This window comes from Argopecten irradians, chromosome 9 (assembly GCF_041381155.1).
Source record: "Argopecten irradians isolate NY chromosome 9, Ai_NY, whole genome shotgun sequence".
In the NCBI taxonomy this organism is placed as follows: Eukaryota; Metazoa; Mollusca; class Bivalvia; order Pectinida; family Pectinidae; genus Argopecten; species Argopecten irradians.
Window position 1 is genome coordinate 19100366 of NC_091142.1, and position 20895 is coordinate 19121260.

The 20895-nt window shown below is 36.3% G+C and overlaps 1 protein-coding gene and 1 pseudogene across 1 annotated transcript; one reads left to right on the forward strand and one right to left on the reverse strand.

Annotated features, from left to right (window-relative positions):
- The first annotated feature begins 388 nt into the window (after positions 1-388).
- On the forward strand, positions 389-11601 carry LOC138331022 (uncharacterized). The gene is given in 8 exon segments (XM_069278480.1): positions 389-2539; positions 2650-2672; positions 2896-3118; positions 3379-4189; positions 4723-4731; positions 5898-6021; positions 6563-6762; positions 10334-11601. Coding segments are annotated over 8 exon segments (4392 nt in total). The 3' UTR covers positions 11185-11601.
- Positions 11602-11761: 160 nt separating this feature from the next.
- Positions 11762-12646, reverse strand: LOC138331023 (putative ATP-dependent DNA helicase Q1; annotated as a pseudogene).
- Between the last annotated feature and the right edge of the window lie 8249 nt (positions 12647-20895).

Below are 20895 nucleotides of genomic sequence, written 5' to 3' on the forward strand. Positions count from 1 at the left end.
AGATTGTGAAGGGACAGGTCGCCATAGCTCGTCGCACCGGCAACCGGGGCTGGCTACGCCGCGCGTCCCAGGCAGCCGGGACCTTGTTTTCGGATCAGTGGATTCGGGCCAACCGAGTCCCAACTACCCGGAGACCGTCTCGGCAGTCGACTGCGAGTTCCCGGGACCCCCTGGCCCCCGTTCGTGACTACCGGTTGGCACTGGACCCCACCCTGCCTACCCTCGTGACGGAAGACGTCCGAGGGACGGATAACCAGCCCTACGCAGCACTCGGAGCACCCTCCCCTGAGGAGACTGTCAACATGGGCCCTGAGCCGGTGACGGTTCCAGGACCCCCCCCAGGCCGATCCTTCAGGAGAACTTCTACTGGACATCCTCATGTTGTTCCATGAGGACCCTGAGGACCCAGATTGTTTGGACCTCGAGGTTTGGACCGGGGAGCCCCCGGGTGTCACCTAAGAGGTCGTGGAAGGCATCCCGCCGCCCAACGAGTCGCCACAGATCCCCGGTGAAGAAGAGCCGACGGGACCTAGACTCTGAGAAAGGAGACTGGTCGAAGGTAGTTATCCCCCAGTCCATCACGATCCGACGGACCCAATCCCGAGGCGAGCGACAACGCAGCCCTGCCCCCAGGAGGCGACCAAAGGGTTCACCGGATCGTCGGCACCAGACCCCACGCTCTGACCGACATCGGTCTAAGGAGACCCCCTCGGCAACGAGGGAAAAGAAGCCTCGGGACGACCCGCTCCCTTCGGACGCGAAGGGATCTCGGAAAAGGTCTCTCAGCCCCGAGGAACCCGAAACCCCCAAGCTAGGGTATTCAGGGGGGCGGATGATTAAAAGGTGCGCCATAAGGGACTGCGGAATGGTGACCTCCTTTCCGAAGTTACACCTGGTGGAGGTGCATGTATCCGCCATCTTCCGGGAGGGGGACTCCCATGATCGGGACCTTGCCAACACGCGGCGAAACTGCCTAGAGTTGATGGCCAAAAGTATCCTGGGGCCGAAGGCGACCCTTCAAGATTTAGTCCAGCACATCAACCGGTATCGGCTGATGGCCCAGGGCTGGCAGATCACCCCGGGACAGAGCGACCTTATGGAGGAGATGTGTAGGGTCATGGGCTGGCCAATACCCGATACCTTCTCCCTAGACCCCATGAACAGCCCGGCGGGATTGTTGCATTGGAGGAGCCTGACGATCCTCGCGTCCGCCATTCCAGACTCCACTATGGCAGAGCTACGGGAGACGTTTGCTCTGACCATCCCTCAACCCGTGGTTCCCGCCCCCAGATCTGGAGACGCGTCCGCCCCCTACGAGGTGCTCGTGGTGGAGGGAGAGGAGGTTCAAAGTCTCGATGAACCAGAAGCTGTCTGCTTTCCCCCAGCCTTTGACACACACTTCCATTTGGACAGGACCCGCAAACGGCTGGGTTTAGGAGACACCGCGTCGGTGCACGACGTGGAGGTAGCGTCACCCCTTGTTGAGGAGCAGAGGAGGGTGAGGATGACCGGCGGTGTCGCCGTTTATTGCGACCCTTCTACCTACCCATCGGACGAGGAAATCCGCCAGGTGATCGGAGACGGGTACCACGTGGCCGTTGGAGCCCACCCCAAGGCCCTACTTACATCCGAGGAGGAGATCGCGTTCCTGGACCGAGTCCGGAGACCCGACATCAAGGGGTTTGGCGAGGTCGGTCTCGATCTGTCCGTCCCTTCCCCTGACCATTGGGTGCAGCAGGAACGCCAGCTTCGGAGACTGCTCCATCAAATCCTGCCTCACCAGGTCCTGATTTTACATATACGGAGCCTGCGGGATGACCCTACGGCCCTCTTTGCATACAACTATGCGTTACGCCTGGTAGCTGCGGAGTTGCTAGGCCATGAGGACAGTGGAGGGAGGAATGTAGTGAAATTGCCCAGGGATGTCAAGCGTCCCGGAGACCCCTGGCCGAACACCACCGGAAATGACGTCGGGGCTCCCGCTAGAGCTCCAGTTCCAAAGCTAGACCCCGACCTGAGAGGACGTGATAAACACAACACCCTATCAGCCGGGATTTGGAGCCCTTGTCTAACGACATATACCACGTACTACAGCAATACCAACGGACCCACGACCCCGCGACGCGGACTAGGTAAGTTGGCTGCTGTTGCTAGCGTGTACATTCGGTTTTTACAATACATCGCTACAAAACTTCAAACTTTGAAAGATGAACGGCATTCTCTTGTCACAAAGTTAAGAGACTTGCACAAGTCTGCAGTGTCTTCTGGTAAGCCTTTAGTTGGAACGCCATCATCTAAGAAACGTTATATTATACATTCTCCAACGCCACGAAAACTGAAGAAATCGCTGACAAACACGCCAGACAGGCGTGTCCAAACAGACGTCCTAGCTACATGTTCATCTATGCCAGTTCAAATAGATACACAGCAGCAATCTAAATGTGACCAAGAAAAAGAACATCCCAGTACACCATCCAGACGAAAAATGAAAACTAGTACTAGTACAGGCCTTGGTGTTACTGATCATGATCACGAGCTGGTAAGCATTGTAAATACTAGAATATATGTTAGGAAATGTGTACTACATAGAAATAAGAAAATGGAACAAAGTGTGAAAAATGTTCTATATATCATTTTTTTTCTTTTCAGTTTATATTAATAGTAAGATACAAGTACAATGTATCTGATAATATGCTATCTAAATCTCTGACTGTATGTTGTGCAGTACAAAAGTATATGTTTATTTCATTTAATCTTATCCTTTCATCAGACATACTTTCACTATCAAAGCATATCAAATTACATAATACCTAAATTATATTGCAGGTGTCAAAGGATTTGAAAAAAAAAATTAGTTTTCCTTTCATCGACAAGCCAACCTTCATATCTGCGAAGGACATGTGATGACCTGGCAACTTTCAGTATCGATGCATTAAATGAAGAGTTGACCATAAAAGCACCAGTGCTACACAACATGGTATCAAGTTTGTTCGAACAGAGTAGTCCAGGGACAGTGCCGGTGGTAGTGGCCATTATTTTAAAGGAAAGAAATATGCATATGTCTGCTTTTCACCATGTGATATCACAGATTTTAGATAATGGTGGTGCTACTGATGAGGTAAGTAATTAAAAGCCCATTTAGATCAATGTAAATGAATACATTCACTGATAATGATACATCAGTGCATTAAGAATAAGATATTATGAAAGAAATATTCAGCTGATATGATATATTGTTGAAGCCACATAGTATTAAATACAGTACATGTAATTCTTGATATTTATTTCAAAAACCTTAGCAAGCAAGGTTTTGTATATTAATTAAAAATATCACTTAATTGTTATAATTGTACAATTTACTTCTCTAATAAATTACAGTGCATCAATCTACTGAACAAGCTTGGATTATGCGTGTCTGCATCTGCAACAGCTAAGAAGAAAGCGGATCTGATGAAGAGACAGCAAAGCCACATAGAACAACTGGTTATTACAGAAAAGAAAGCCTATGAAGAGAAAACAGGTGAGGACACAATGTTGACATCAGATATTGTCGGTGATAATTTCGACATTAGTAAAAGTCCATCTCATATGAGCAAGGAAAAGCAAAGAAAAAGTTTCCACTGGTTTATGTTGGTGGGACTGCAGAAGCGAGTTCTAAGTAGTGTATTAGGGAATGATATTCCTACGGTGCCTATAACAAAAGTAGAAAACAGCATTTTCATTCCCAGTCTTGAGGAATGCAAGTCATTGGAGAATAACTTCACATTTCATATCATGAAGGTTTTAGTGAAGTACCTGGCTTGTTTCAAGAAGTATGAACCTCACTTAGCCAAACATATAGAGCATCCTCACCTCCAGGAAATGTCAAAGAAATCTGACTTTGCAATAATGGAGTTACTGGAAAAAAATGAAAATAAGAGTGAGGACATGATCAGTATTTTGGAGCACATTCACCGTAATTACATCCCAAGTACAGGTGAAGACCATGTCATTAGAAAGAAAGTATTTGGGGGTGACGTGCTAACAAATGAGAGAGCGTATTCAGCACAATTAGCAATGCTGAATGGAGCTATAGAATCTGAGCAGCTAGCAGGTGTTATACATAGGCCAGAAGGACTACATAGAATGATGAACCTGTGTCTGGTAGTAACAAATTAAAACCCTGTTGGAAGTTGCAGTTCAAAGTTCCGTTATGTTTTCAGTTCAAGGTAGACATTTACCCAGTAGAAATTGTTCATGAGCCTGATTTTTATACAAATATTCCAAGTATATTTAATTATGACATTTTAACTCTCCCTATTGTCACCAGAGAATTAATCTAAACTATGAAATAACCTGAGGTATTTTAAAACTCTCCAAATCCTTCATAAAATATAATTGTTATATGTATATTATATGGAATAAGTTTACATATCTTGATTAATGTGTTCCTGATACCAACACCATTAATTTAAACCATTTTTCAATTTCATAAATTTCCTGTTATGTAATGTGACTGTGACTACATGAAAAATGAGTTTAATATACATGGAATATATGTATTGTTGGCTTTAGTTTAACATACATATGCATGTACACTGCATGTACAGGCTGTTTGTACCAATAGTTTGATATACCCAACTGAACATTCTACAGATCCAGATAATCATTATACAACTCAGAATCAGTATCTAAATGCTGTTATTGTAAGCCTCATCTTTGCTTGAATTTTGTATAGATTAGTGAATGAAAATCTGTCATGAAGAGCTAAATATTCAGTTATTTTGATTAAAAAAATCCTTTTTATTTATTAGGGCCTACAACACATATACATACCGAAGCTTAAATATAATATGTATAATTTCATTTACAAGGACATGAAACAATACATATTACATCAACTGATTTCTCTGAGATTAAGATTAGGATGTTGGCCGGCGTGTTTTCTCATTATCAAGTTCATTGCTACATGATCAGCATGATCTACATTGATGATTGTGGCAGTAAAATAGGTGTTTAAACCCCAATTTTATACAAATCTTATGATCATTGTCAAGAAATTAATCAATGAGTTTGTAGATGATTACAGATTGATATATATATATTAAAATGAAATTGGGGTTTAAATACAGTTTGTATATTTGATACTTACACATCTCAGCTCAGTTGCCCAACATAAACTTTTATGGTGCATGTGTTTGTCTGTGATGTCACTAGTTCTGATGTTGGGCTTGTTGATGAGCTTAACGGGCAACCAATGTAAGTTGGTTGGAATCAATGACCTTGTCCTTAGAGAGGAAAATAATAATTAAATTCTTGCATTTTATCAGTTTAAGAATTCAAAAGGTCTGATATTTGGTTGGTCAAGCATGTGTTTTTTAGATTTGTATGTGTAATAAACAAAGCAGTAGTTAGACAACAGGCGAGATAATTAGGAAAATCTTGAGTTTTTATCTACTTTTATATTACAGATTTGTTTATATATATTTATACAAAATACAAACCTTATAAAACAGAAAATGTACCTTGTCATTGGAAAGACTTAGTTATTTTAATTTCCATATTAATTTATTAAAGGTGACAGCTCTAGAATATGATTTATTTATTAACATTTCATGACACACTTTTTTTTTGCAAAGGAAAATAATTATGTGTAGGTGATAGTAATTATGAGTGTTAGATCCATCTTCATGTGATTAGAAAATTGAACATTGATACTTATGTATTGATACAAATGAAAATACATTATACAATATATGAACACCATTAGCCTCAAATTTAATTATTCACAATGTAAATAGAACAATTATCAGAAATTGATATATTTATGTACATGTAACAGTTATTAATTAGTGACATTTATATTTGAGAAATGGTTATTATCATTGTTACTTTTCAGAAAATTTGATTTCCATTACAGATCATATACCAGCAGTTCTAAAGAACTTCATCAACAATTGACAGAGGTACTCTTTCACAGCTGAGAAATATTGTGCACAGAGTAGACGTTCAAGGTCCAGATAGAGTGATAGATAGCTACAGGTAAATCATTTTTGTTGATGGCAATATATATATATATATATCAATCAATTGATTGAAATGTTTGTCCTGTAATCACTGTTTCATTTTGTTTAATGATTTATAAGTTATTTAGATTTTTGTTTATTACATTTAACTAATTTTGATATCAATATTGATTTGCAAGTAATAGCAATATAACATTTTATATTTCAAAATGATACATGGTGATGATTATAATTTTTGTTAGAAATACACTTCTGTTATACATATGTATTAAGGGGCCACGATGGCCGAGTGGTTAAGATGTACTGACATATCACCACATGCCCTCCACCTCTGGGTCGCGAGTTCGAATCCCATGTGGGGCAGTTGCCAGGTACTGACCGCTGGTCTGGGGTTTTTCTCCGGGTACTCCGGCTTTCCTCCACCAACAAACTTGGCACGTCCTTAAATGACCCTGGCTGTTAATATGACGTTAAACTAATCAAACCAAAACCAAACATATTTATTATACTTGATGTACAAATATTGATATATTACACTGTTCGTTGCTGCATTCCAGAGCTCACGCTGCTTTTCTCAATAACTGTTTGGATGCCTTTATTGTTGGCGCATGCATGCAACATTTGGGCATTGATGATGTTGGAGCAGAACCAAAGAGAAAACAAGTTCTTTTTGAGGCAGTGTCATCGGACGACAAGAGAAAGTTTCTTGAGGACATCGCATCAGAAATTCAACACAAGTACATAAATCTGGAGAATGGTATGTTATTGGACAAAGAAACTTCTGATTTCGTTTTTAGTGAAAATGAGAAATATGCAAATCATCCTCGATACTCTATGGGTTTCGATCACTTACGTATATACGATCTCTACACCCCTGGACTATCTCATAGTAAAATTGGAGGCAACAGACAGGTAGTTAAGTCATGTGATACAATACCTGAACCGTTTAACGTTCCCAAATTTGCGTTTCGTTTGCGTTTGCGTTATTTCCGTTAGCAATCGTTAGCGTTAGCAATCGTTTATCGTTAATCGTTATCGTTTGCGTTAGCAATCGTTAATCGTTAGTTGCGTTTACAATCGTTTGCGTTAGAAATCGTTTGCGTTAATCGTTAGCAGGACCCACTTCCGCTAACGTTAGCCACTAAAAATAGAACCAAATGCCGGTGAGATGCTTTGACGATCCGGATATGATATTACGTTTACCGCTTCGTGTAGAAGCGATTATCATAACATCTATGAAATAAAAAAAATATGAATAAAGTGTATTGTATTGCATTTTATATCTCTTTTGGATGTATATATGTTTGTTAGATGTGGTTGAAATAAAAATATGTACAGTAACAAGATCGCATACATGACGTACGCTCCTATCCGTGAAAACGTTCTGAAATACTCGTATTTAAATGACATTTCAAAACTTAATGTGATTATCACTTTTTTACCATTATTATCAGAAACGTAGTTACTATGATTTCTGCGAAAGCAATTCAAATATTAACGAAACTGTCTTACAGAATATTAATGTCAAAAGCATTATTTTAGAAAGAATCCACGACAACTGAAAGATTACACAAGAAAATAGCTAAACAGATAATAAAAATATAAAAATGTTATTACAGACACGCTGCATAATATTCGTCTTGTTATGTTAAATATTATCAATGTACGAAGAACGCAAAAAAGACTTGGGAGATTTGTAAATAAATTCGTGAAAAAAAATCATTAATATGACGAGTTTGAACACGGGGAATAGGTGAGATTTGGCATTTACATGTACATATTTTTCAAACGCAATTAATTAGTACTTGTATCTATATGAAAATGGAATGAATGATGTAAATGTTTGCAATGTACGAGTATACCTACAACTACATGTAGAACACGTGTAGAGAATTCGAACTGTGCAGGGGTACATGTATCTGTACGTTACATTGTAAGCCTTCACACGTACTGTACGCGTGTCAAATCAGACACGGATATACGTTTAGCTCATATCAATTAAAACTGGACAGTCACCTTCTCACATGTGTTCGTTGTTATTTGTACCTGGAATCTTTTCAATTCCCAGCGTGACGCGCACGGGTATTTTACCTGCACAGGTATATAGGTCACGACTGGTGTTACCTTGTGTCGACCCCCTGTAGCTGGCCACGGGCGGAGTTCACCTGTAATTAACACCTTCTTGGGAGGGAGATTAACTGTATACCCAACTTACCTGTGCCCCGTACAAAAATGTACACTGTGACAGTACATTTCACGGACATAATTTATATGTACTGTCGTATTTCAAAATTTTGATGTGTGCAATATGCTTTCCTATAGATTACGTTGGAATGAATTAGCTTACACTTATACATTGTATGAATAATTAATTTGTTTAAACTGTAAATTGAGGAGTTGCTTGATGTGAAATGTGATCAAATAACTATATTTCTTACACCAGTTACAAATATACGTAGACAATTTTACAGTTATCTTCAGTGTACATACATGTATGCATGTGCATCACTATCTTCATCGTCGTTGTCATCAATGATTATGCATAATTGAATTAATTTGAATATAAACAACTGGAAGTGAAATATTTTCATTCTTTATATCTTTATTATATGCATGAACTATAAAATGAGAGAACTGTAAATGGCGAAACACGAATTCAAATGTTCAATCTTTAATCTTTATTACAGTAGCTGTGGCGTATGTACGTGCATTTGTAAATGTACATGTACGACCCTAAAATCGATGCCTAGTCAATTGTAAGCAATGAGCTTTTATGAATGCACACCCTAGTAATATACAGGTGTAATCCGTTATGAAACAAATATTCCGAGAATACAATTTTCCATGATAAGCGGAAGAGCCTTTCGACAATCTGAAAAAACCCTGAAACTTGTGATTGATGCGGGAAACACTATAAGATGTTAATTATTACCATTGTTGAGTTATGGAACATCGATAATAGAAATCAAACATATAGATGAAAATTTGATTTACAGCATTTTAAATGTGTTTTAGTCCGAATGATTCTGACTATCTATCCGGATGTCAGTATAAAAAGCGGATAGATAGTCAGAATCATTCGGACTAAATGTGTTTGTGTGAAAATATTTCCATTTAAAGTACATGTACCAGTATACGCATGATCGCTTCACTAATTATATATAAAGTTATGACATTGTGACGGTAATATTATTAATACAGTGTTGTTGTAACAATTTGTTTGTTATTTCTTAAAATGTCGGACAAATATGACACTTAGAATAATACAATTCTCTCTTAATACATACGGTTGTACAAGTAATTTGTAAACGTACGTGTGAAGTGGAAACTTCGTATCGAGTACAGTCGTGTTTGACTTCATTGTGTGATTATCAGTAAAGAGATGTTGTAACAATTTGTTATTTCTTAAAATATCGGGTAAATATGACACTTTAGAATAATACCATTCTTTCTCCATACATACAGTTGCACATGTCATTCATTTTGTAAACGTACATTATTTTGTCCATGGAAACTTTGCATCGAGTACTGTCGTCTTTGACTTCATCGTGTCCATATAGTTTTCATAGGCAAATGTTTATATGATATACAGAAACTTTAATCCCGAACATACTCCAGTTTTGCCTGTACTTTAGTTTGTATTTCAAAACATCAAGATCCGTAATTCATTTACCGTCAAGCCGTGTCCGTGATTATAACAATGGTATTTCCGGTTTATCATAGCCGATCGTTTTGCGTTAATCGTTAATCGTTAGCGTTAGCAATCGTTAGCGTTAGCTAACGGACGATTTTCTTGCGTTGCGTTTGCGTTAGGCTGGGAACGTTAAACGGTTCAGGTACTGTATACATCAAAAGAGCCATTAAACAGTATGTGTGACTTTGATGTTAGGCGTCGCTCTCTCTTTAGTCTTCAAAGAAAATCTTTGCAAGTGATCATGATCAGGACCCTTGGAGTATCGAAGATGTGGCAAGATCAGCAATGAATGCATTGAAAAGCTTGCATTTAATTTCACTCTGCTTGGAGAAAAAGTTTAAGTTTCTGTATTTATTCTAGTGTTATTGACTATCTTCATTAGTACCTGCAATTGTCTTAGTGTACTTTTCTATTGCTTGCATGTGACCTTGACATATGTTAAAGGTTGAGTAAAGTGTAACAGGTCATCACTACATCACTATTAAAACATAGTACCAGTATTCTTTATCAATGAAAAGAAACACAGATAAATTTTGAAAAAAATAAACAATTTCTAGTATGGATTATTGTTTCTTCTTGTGTAAATACATATTTAATGTCAGTGTATGCAGATTTTATGGGGTTTTCTTTGTAGACTTGCACACCTTGGAACCCAGATCCCAAGACCTGGATCTCCAGGAACTACAAATTAAAGAAATGTTTGATGCTGCAGAAGGGAAATACCACTGCAAATACTGCGACAAAACTTACAAGATGTGTGGCCACCTAAAAAATCATCTGAAGAAGGAACATGATTGGCAGGATCTTCGCGAAGATCGTGAAAATGAGAAGTCAACAGAGATTGATCACATTGCTCTGTATAGAGCATCTTTCATGAAATGTGCTCTTCTGTTGCGTGACACCCAGGATGCCTATAGTTTAGGAGATGGAGACAGAATAGTAGATAATGCCAAGTTTCAAATGCTCCTATCTGGAATAGAAAATCATACAAAGTACCAGTTATGGCTTTTTAGATTTTTAGCAAACTTTCATTGCCTGCTAAGTCCTAAAGATGCCTACGAGTACAAATGGAATTGCACAACAAACCTGAAAGGTGGAACTGGACACAATATACCAAATGATAATCTTGTTGAAATACTTGTCCATCGCCTGAAAGTTAAACTGCAAGCACAAGGAGCTAATGTGACGTATGCTAGTGAACGCAAAGCAGCAATGACCCTGCAAGTACAGGACGAAATTAAGGAAAACATGATGGTGCAATGTGGCTCGAAAGCAAAAGGAACAAGTAGAACAGCAACTTCGGTTACAAGTGACATCAATGGGATCTCTAACGAGCTGTTAACAAAAGAAGTCTTCGATTACATTCCGGGAAGACAGTTTGAAAACTTCAAGAACTTCAAAGATTTATTTGCGAAAGTGAAAATAATGGAACTTCATAAGTGGATTACAAAACAAAAAGAAAGGCTGTCCTATGACACTATTTGAAATGGTCTTCTAAAACAGCTTTGAACATTCATCAGAGACAAGTTGAGTCACGTCGTGTTGGTCATATAATATTTAAATATATACGGTGTTTAATGAACACTTTTTTATTATGGTAACTTGTATATTCAAACATGAGGTACTATAGGTAATTGATGGGCAATGCTTTAAATATACACATAATATAGTGTATAAATATAAGTATTAAATGTGAATAACTAATAAGAGGAGATATACGTATACCTGTATAATGTTTCTGGTTTACATTTGCAATTAGTTATAAGTGTTTTTATAGGTATAGATACCGTACAACAAAATTATTACACAGAGTAAGCCATCATTCAAGTAACAAAATAAATCGAATAGAGAAACTTACAGTTTTAATAGTTTCATTCTGTGTATAAGTCAGTGCTAAATATTAGTAAGGCCTCAACAAGGGGAGTAGAGCTTATATGGATGGGGAAGCTTATTAAATTATTGGATTGAATATGATACACGGTATATATATATATTTATATTCCAATGAGTAGCAGGAAATCTCGTATTTCATAAAATATGTCATGATGAATGAAGTGTAGACTCAGTTGCTTTGTGACGGAGCTGATGTCGCAGTTAATGCTGCTATTGGAACATCTGGGCGAACAGCACGTAGCTCACCTATGTGTGAAAACCACTCTCTAAAGGCAACATCTTTTTGTCCTTCACTACACCCCCTGAAATTATACAGAGGAATGTATACATTGCAGTTGTATACACATTAAGAATATATTAAGAATACCGGGATGTTTATTAGATATATAACTTTGCTCTAAGTGATAATATTAGGAAATCAAATTAAGAGATGAAAAATATACTATTTAACACTGATGTAAAGAAGGGTATTTTATATGAGATGAATAAAACGTAGATGTGGATAAAACGTAATTATCATTGAAAATTTCCCTTCCAATACAGATCAATGCATTGTAAATTGACTTTTGCATCATCTAGTCAATTTTATTCATGTTTATATATTAATCTTACCACTGGATCACTGTGTGTACTTCATCTACAACGAGTAGTTTCAGACTGTCTCCGTATTTCGTCAGCATGTTCCTCCAATTTTTCTCGCCGACTAATGCCTCTGGACTACTGAAAATGAAATTGAATTTTCCATCGACAATGTCCCGTTCCTCTGTTGTCTCTTCTCCGATGTAGGTTGCCTTAAATCCAAGGTTACAAAGTCGATCTGACTGTTCTTCATAATACTGACGAGGGGTGCTACATGTACAACGACGACGATTGCGTTTGGGAAAATAACTGGCACGCACTCGTAGATCATAGATTTACCACTTCCTGTTTTGGTACCCACAAACACATCTTTTCCAGTACATACAGCTTCTAAACCCTTTTTCTGATGTTCCCTTAGAGATTCAATGTTAAAACGCTCCGTGATTTCTTTTTCTTTTCCCTTTATAGCATCCATGTTTGTTTATAAACTTCATCACTGAAGCACGTCTGTAAAACTCGTTTTGATTGGTCGAAAAAATGCGTAAAGGGCGGTAATTTCGAATCTTCGCTAGAGGGCTGGAACTGACGGCTATATCAGCCAAGGGTTCGTGGAGTGTAACGTAATCAGAAGCCTTGGCTAGCGAAGATGGTCTAATGTTTGACAAAATAAGGTGTTATTTCACGATTAAAATATTACGAATACATACTTGGACTTTAAGTGATCTGATTATTGAAAAGATTCTATATATCATTTCAGAAAAGAGAACACAGCCAGGACTACATAGGGTTAATTCAACATCATACGGCAAGAAATCTTTTCGTTTTGAGGCTGCCCAGGTGTGGAACAGTCTTCCAAATTATCAAACCTTTCTCTGATTGTTATACACATGGGACAGTCAGCAGTGTTCTTGCGCTATTGGTGAGAAATATAAATGAATCTACTATTGCTATTTCATGTACCACCTGCAAACAAGTCCGTTGTTTTAGAATCGTTTTAGGTCATCTGATAGTTAAAGATATTCAATCAACATCTTTCTAATAACTTAATAAAGTTTGTTCGAATAAATTACCTTAACCGCCATTCAAAGTCACATGAGTCAAATAGACTAAAATATTTTAAACAAATTCATGTCAATAATTTGGATATATAGAGACCTGATACCAGCCTGTAGCATTCTGACATGAATGCTTCAATGTTTATTCAAATAGATGGCGCATTTCAAGGTCACAGGGCTTAGATTGGCTGAAATATCCAACACAACTTTTTGCCAATGTCGAAGAGAATCAAACACATGATATTGGGCCGTTAGCATGCTGGGATGAATGGCTACCAAGTGTGTTCAAATAAATGAGCCTGGTCTTTTTTCAAAGTAAAATAGGCTAAAATCTTTAAGTAACTTCTTTTCAATAATTAAGAGGCCTAGAGACCTGATAGTAGGCCTGTTTGGATGTAGGTCTACTAAATGTATTAGGACCTTGACGCTGTCATTCAAGATAATAGAGGTCAAATAGGCTAAACAGTGCCATATTGTGAGAATAGTCAGATGACCGCTATGCCATACTTGTGTGGTTTTATTTTCAATTTCATATCGATATTTTATTACTTTAGATCACATTCTTAGGTATACATGTAAGTCCGCATGAAAACACCTGCTAACTGGGAAGCTTACAGAAAGCAAAGAAATTATGTAGTTAAACTCCGTAGACAGTCTGTAAGGCTCTATTTCCAGGAACGATGAGGTGGAGGCCCAGCCTCTAAGGATTTTTGGCCTACTATAAAGCCTTTTTTATCTAACAAATGTGTTAATGATCAGAAAATTATTTTGGAAGAAGATGAAAGCATTGTATCCAGAAAGAGAGAAGTTTGTGATGTTTTTAATGTTTTGTCTCTACAGTTGCAGATGATATTGGTAAGGAACTGGAGGGTGTGTCAAATTTTACTGACCACCCAAGAGTTGTTAATATCACAAAAACCATGTGTGAAGGAAACGAAAACAATGCTTTTGATTTTCAGCCTGTAAACGAGGGTGATGTAAAAAACATTTTGTCCTCGTTGATTGTGGAAAAAGCTACAGGTTTTGATGGTATCTCCTCAAAAATGTTAAAAGCTGGTTCAGTAGCTTTTACTCCTGTTATAACATCCCTTTTTAACCATTGAGTAAAGTTTTCTCATTTTCCTGATGCCCTGAAGAAAGCACATGTCTTACCGATTTTTAAGAAAAACAACCCTATGGATAAGAGTAACTTCAGGCCTGTAAGTATTTTACCTTCTATGTCAAAAATTTTTGAAAGACTTATTCATAACCAATTAAGTGAATATTTTAAGTCAATTTTAAATCCCTTCCTAGCAGCGTTCAGGAGCGGTTATGGGTGCCAGTCTGTCCTGCTGCGAGCTCTTGAGGACTGGACAGCCATCAGCATGCATGAGCTATTCTGATGGATCTGTCCAAGGCTTTTGACTGCATTCCTCATAACCTGCTACTCGGGAAGCTGCAAGCTTAGGGTCTGGGTAAGTCAGCTATTGACTTCATCGGCAGCTACCTGAGTAACAGAATGCAGCAGGTCAGAATGGGGCCAGAGACCAGCGAATGGACAGATGTGAAGAAGGGGGTCCCCCAGGGTTCTATTGTCGGACCTCTGATTTTCAATATTTTTATGAATGATATTTTTACCTTTGTAGACAAATGTGTTTTATATAATTATGCAGATGATAATACTCTCTCTAAGATAGGTGATAGTTTTTCACATCTGAAAGATTGCTTAGAAAAAGAGAGTAAAGTTCTTATAGACTGGTTTAATTTTAATGGTATGAAGGCCAACCCAGAGAAGTTCCAGGCTATATGTTTTGGAAAGAAGACAACAAATTCTATTAAATCTTTTAACATCGATGGCCTTGAGATTATGTGTGAAGATACTGTAACACTTTTAGGTGTAGATATTGACTTTTTTCTTAAATTTGATGCACACATATCTCGACTCTGTATAAATGCTGCCAAACAACTTGCTGTTTTAAAAAGACTGGAAAATAATCTTACAAAGAAGGGGAAAATTACCATTTTTAAGTCTTTTATACTTTCAAATTTTAACTATTGTCCACTTGCCTGGCACTTTTGTACATTGACAAATACTAGGAAGATGGAAAAAGTCCAGGAGAGAGCGCTTCGTTTTATTGACAATGACTCTGTTTCCCCAGTCTTCGATATTTTAAGGAGGCACAAACTTGATTTTTTACATGTTAAGCGTATGGAAGATATGGCCACTGAGGTTTTTAAAATTTTAAATGATATTTCTCCTCATATTTTACAAAATCTGGTTGAGAAGAAAGAAGTTTTTTATAATCTTAGACAGAACAACCTGGTAAAGATTCCAAGGGTAAACACCTCCACCTATGGTAAGATATCTTTTCGTTTCGCTGCTTCTCAGGTTTGGAACAGTCTGCTAAATGAATGTCGGCTAGTTGAAAACTGCAATTCGTTTCGCAGACTGCTTCACACCTGGGATACACAGATCTGCTCCTGTACCATCTGTACACACCATATAGGATGAGTTGTCCCCCTTTGGAATCTACGTTACCTGCTTGTAATTATACCATACAACCTGTGATATTTCAAACCTTTTCAAAGATCATTACTTTTATAAACCTTATTTTAGCTTATTGTTTTCTACCTATGACTTCAATATCTTTTTTTAATTCACACTATGGTAGTGTATATCCAGTAACTTTTTACACTTTGCTATATCAGCATTTATGTACATTACACTTCAGTGTCTTAACCTATTTTGTGTAACATTTGTGTGACATACAAGTGTAATTATTAAGTTATTCCCTTAAAAATAAATTTTCTTATTTCTGCTAAACTGTGGTAGCTGTTTCCAACTAAATATCATGTATCTATTGCATGCTTGTCATAGTTAAATTGTTGCCTGTCTATATATATATTACCTGTTTGTACTGTGATATTTTTACATATGTTTGTCGCAAGAATAGCACTACAGTGCTAATGTTATTATGTTCCTCATGTATGTGACTAAATAAAACTTCTTGACTCTTGACTCTTGATCTAACATTATGATTATGATTAAGATAATTAAAAATCAATAAAATTCAAAAATGACAAATATTATCTTCTTACATGTATAACAAAACTTGTTTTAAGAATTATATATATAACAACAATATGGAAATTGGGTTCTTTGTGAAAGTATAACCTAGCTGCAAAAATTGTTTTCCATGTTGGACATACTGTACGCTCAAATTTACGTATCGGAAAAGGTAAACGAAAGAGTAGTTTTCCCCTAATATCTACAGTTATGAATTTACCAAGTGATTTGAAGTATAGATAATTGATAATACATGATATTCTGATTCATTTGTAACCTTCAAATGTGCGCACAGTCATTATCGGGCAAGCAATCAACGCTGCATATGCATGTCTCGCTGTTAACGCGGTAAACAAGAAAAATAACAGCGGATGATATTAAACGGAAGTGTGATCTTCCTAGATTGTTTACCAAAACACACAGTATATCCTTTATTATTATATATAAACACAAACTTAATCTTAATTTTAGACTACTATTTCACATTTTTTCAATATCTATATGAATTAACTAAATCAAATCTTAGTATTCTGTATAATTAAGACTGTTACGTGATCTTGCGTCCTTGGTTTGAATAAATATCTTTGAATTGCTCTATAGCATTAAACAATTCTCATAATACATTCATGTGTGAGCAAACAAAATTAAGTCATGTGTTGTTACCACATACGTGTAATATGGAGTTGTGTGACACACGCTGTGCCAAAAACTGCGTAGGCACATCGTCCGCACATCTGTGTGGTGTCTGATCTGTACCATACAGCTGTGCGGTCAGTACCGCCCATCTGTGCGATTTGAACGATCGGTCAATCAAATTCAAACACGGTCCGTTTATGAAAATATTACTATAAACGGACCGTGTCATCGAAATAAAAAAAAAGTTGTCTAATGTGCATGTACTGTTGTATGTTTACTAATATTTTAAAACTAAATATCTTTCTCCACATGTACATCTAATATTGCGGCCACACAATTACTAAGAATATGATTGTTTGTATAGTCAAAGGAGTTAAGACACGGTGTTATCTTTTATTTCAGGTTTTCTGGTGTGTGGTCTACAGGACAGTAAAACACAATGGCCGAGGCACCAGACACCAGGTAAACTTTTACTCGTGTATTTCATTTAGAATAAAGTGTCAAGTGAACAAAAGAAGGGACGTTTTTATTCTTTTTCAAAGAGTACAACATAATAGCATATCGGTATCAATTTTGAACAAATTTCAAACTGACTGTTTAAGATTATAACATTGAAATTTGTTAGCAACGAATTACGAGACTTTATTCTTCCAAAAAGGACTCACACATTATCAATGATTAATGCATTAATGTTGAGCGTTTAGGCATATCAAAATAGTCGATAAATATTCTATGACAGCCAATTGACACTTTGACTTGACAGCTTCTCAGTAAACCTTTTTACATCGTGTGCGTACATGTACGCGTGTAATAACCTTTGTTAAGAAACAGAAATTCAACGATGCTGTCATAACTTTAAAACATCCATTGGTATGGTAAACAATTACCATTCAAACATAAATTACATCCATTGGTATGGTAAACAATTACCATTCAAACATAAATTACACCCATTGGTATGGTAAACAATTACCATTCAAACATAAATTACATCCATTGGTATGGTAAACAATTACCATTCAAACATAAATTACATCCATTGGTATGGTAAACAATTACCATTCAAACATAAATTACATCCATTGGTATGGTAAACAATTACCATTCAAACATACATTACATCCATTGGTATGGTAAACAATTACCATTCAAACATAAATTACATCCATTGGTATGGTAAACAATGACCATTCAAACATAAATTACATCCATTGGTATGGTTGAACACCGATCACTCAAACATGAATCACATCCGTTGGTAATGTAAACACGTATCATTCAAACATACATTACATTCATTGTTTTAAGAAATAAATAATATAACGTTGTAAAACTTCATGTTCCATTGTATTTAATTTAATGGTGTTACATTTGATGTTACTAATTAATTTCACATTCATGGCATTGTTTCAGAATCAGCAAAGATGAGGATGAGACGACGCTGGATGAAATGTAATTATTTCAAATAGTACATATATTGTATTGCGTAATGTATAGTCCTTGCACTCGAAACATATTTGTTAAATATTCAAATGTATTAAAAAATTCCTAAGTTTTGATGAAGAATAAAAACTGAATATTATAGGTAAAGATAAACTTTGAAAATCAAAAAAGCATTTTTTCCCTTTTATCTAAACTAGTGTCAATCTAATTTAGATGATAACGAATATGACAACGAACAAGTTTTATTTATTTCAGAGAAAAACAGTATAAGACATGGCACGAAAGGTAACAAACTAACTATTATATAGTTGTGATATAGTGTAACAATATCATTTATGTGACTCTCTACTTTGAGTTGATGATTGTATTAATATTAACCGATTTTTAAATTTAGAACCCTGCGGGGAACTACCTACATGTATGGTTTTGTTAAAACATCTGAATGCTCTATTAGTAAATCCTGTGTTTGGACGTCAGTTCTGATCTTCCTGTTACAGACAGGCGAACTACTCTGTAACTAGGGGAGATGGAACGCTATGTTATTCATAATATCACAATACTGTTAAGCTTCCAAATGAAGGTGCAATTGTCTTGAGTGTTTTTGAGACATTTTGTGTTAACAAATATGGTGATTGATAAGACTAACACGTTCGTAAAATGATCTGTCTTAAACTAAATTGAAACAAGCACTATGAACATTGTTAATGTATTATTACAAAATTGTGTCATTTTCTTATGATATTAAATGATGAAAGTATACTTCTGTTTGATTTATTAAAAATACATTAGAGAAAAGTTTTATTTTGGATTAGACCGCAAAGAGTAATCGGTTCATTCAAAAATATCTCAATTTCCCCATAACTGGTTATATTGTTGACATATAAGATTAAAGTTTACTCGATTATATCGTGTGGTTCGACAGAGTTTTGAAACAACCACTATATATTTTAGCAATTCATATTTTAAAAAAAACATACAAAATTATGTTCTTTTTTAACAATCATAGACATGCACATTTGTACATTTGTATCGTGGTTTTCGCGAAATAGCACTTTAAATAGTTTCAATTATCGTATTTATAAAATTAAACCCTACCGATGTTTGGGATGACATAATATGCACATTCGTTAAGTAACAAACGACGCTTTGTTGGACGCAAGATTCCTTTTTTACAATATGACGTGTAAATCACTACATTGTATATTACATTTATTTATATACAATGCCGGAATTAACAAAGGGATGAGCTAGTATAATTAATAATGTAACCTTACTACAAAAAGTGCGTCCATGCGTTCAAAGCTATTTAAAATAATTACTTGTATCTTAATCGTAAAACAAATCGTACTTCATTGTTACTGACAAGTGTAAATTTATCTGCAATGATCCAAATTGTTTTTAGAATGTATCAGAAAATAAAATCATGGAGCCTCTTTTGAAATCAATGGCGTTAATGCTATCAATTCAACGCTGGCTGTCAATATTGAAAATATCAGTTCTTTGAACAAATCAATTCTAAGTCTGTCTTTCTGTATATAACGTTTTCCATGTCTTTTCAGAGTGGACTCATTCCAAAAGGTCAATAAAAGGTTTGTATATTAAATATTGTTATCAACATGCATGGGCATATATTCTCTCGGACACCAGTATTTTGTCAATAAGAGGTTAAAAAGCAAATCGATAACTGTGTAGGTACATACGATAATTTGTATGTGAAAGGACGCGTTTCATCTTCCTCTATCGCTTTATATCAATCTAGCGTTATCAATAATAAAATAACAAAACTAATTATAAATAATAATACTGATATGAATGTGTTATGTATAGCAATTATGTGTATGTATCTCTTTCCCGTTTCAGAGAAAAAGAAGATTTGCTTCAAGAGTGCGTATTCGTTTTACATTATGTAATCATCATCATTATTATATTTAACCGTATATTGATTTTTAATTTGTTAAGAGACCATGTCAGTAACCATTCAGCTATGTCTATGTAAAGCATGGAAAGTGCAAAAAATAGATTTATTTGAAATTTGGGATATATGGAAGCATATGAGAATATTCCAAAAATTGCTTATTTGGGTCATATGTCCCTTGTTACTATGGCAACGGTAAAATTAGTGCCTAAAACAAGAAAACAAGGAAGTTGTCCACCATGTCCTAATAATTTATTGGATTTGAGACTTTCTTTTCATAATATCAAGATATAGGACAACTTTATTTTTTAACAATTTTAATTTATATCAATAAGGTTGAAACATATTTCATATTAAATTTTCCATATTTTTTTTTACTGTAATTGGAATATTTCATCTCATAGAGGCAACAAGGTTCAAATTTGACCTGATATGTATTAAATAAAGCAAGATTTTGATTTCTAAATTATTCATAAAAATTGGTAATTGAAAAAAATGGAATAAAATATTCAAAGTACTCAAAAAATTCAAGATTGGCTGTCCTTTGCGTGTCAGATCAGTCAGAGGTGCCGCAATACTTGCAAAATCAGGGACAGTCGATTCCATGATAGCCTTGACTTTGGCAGGAT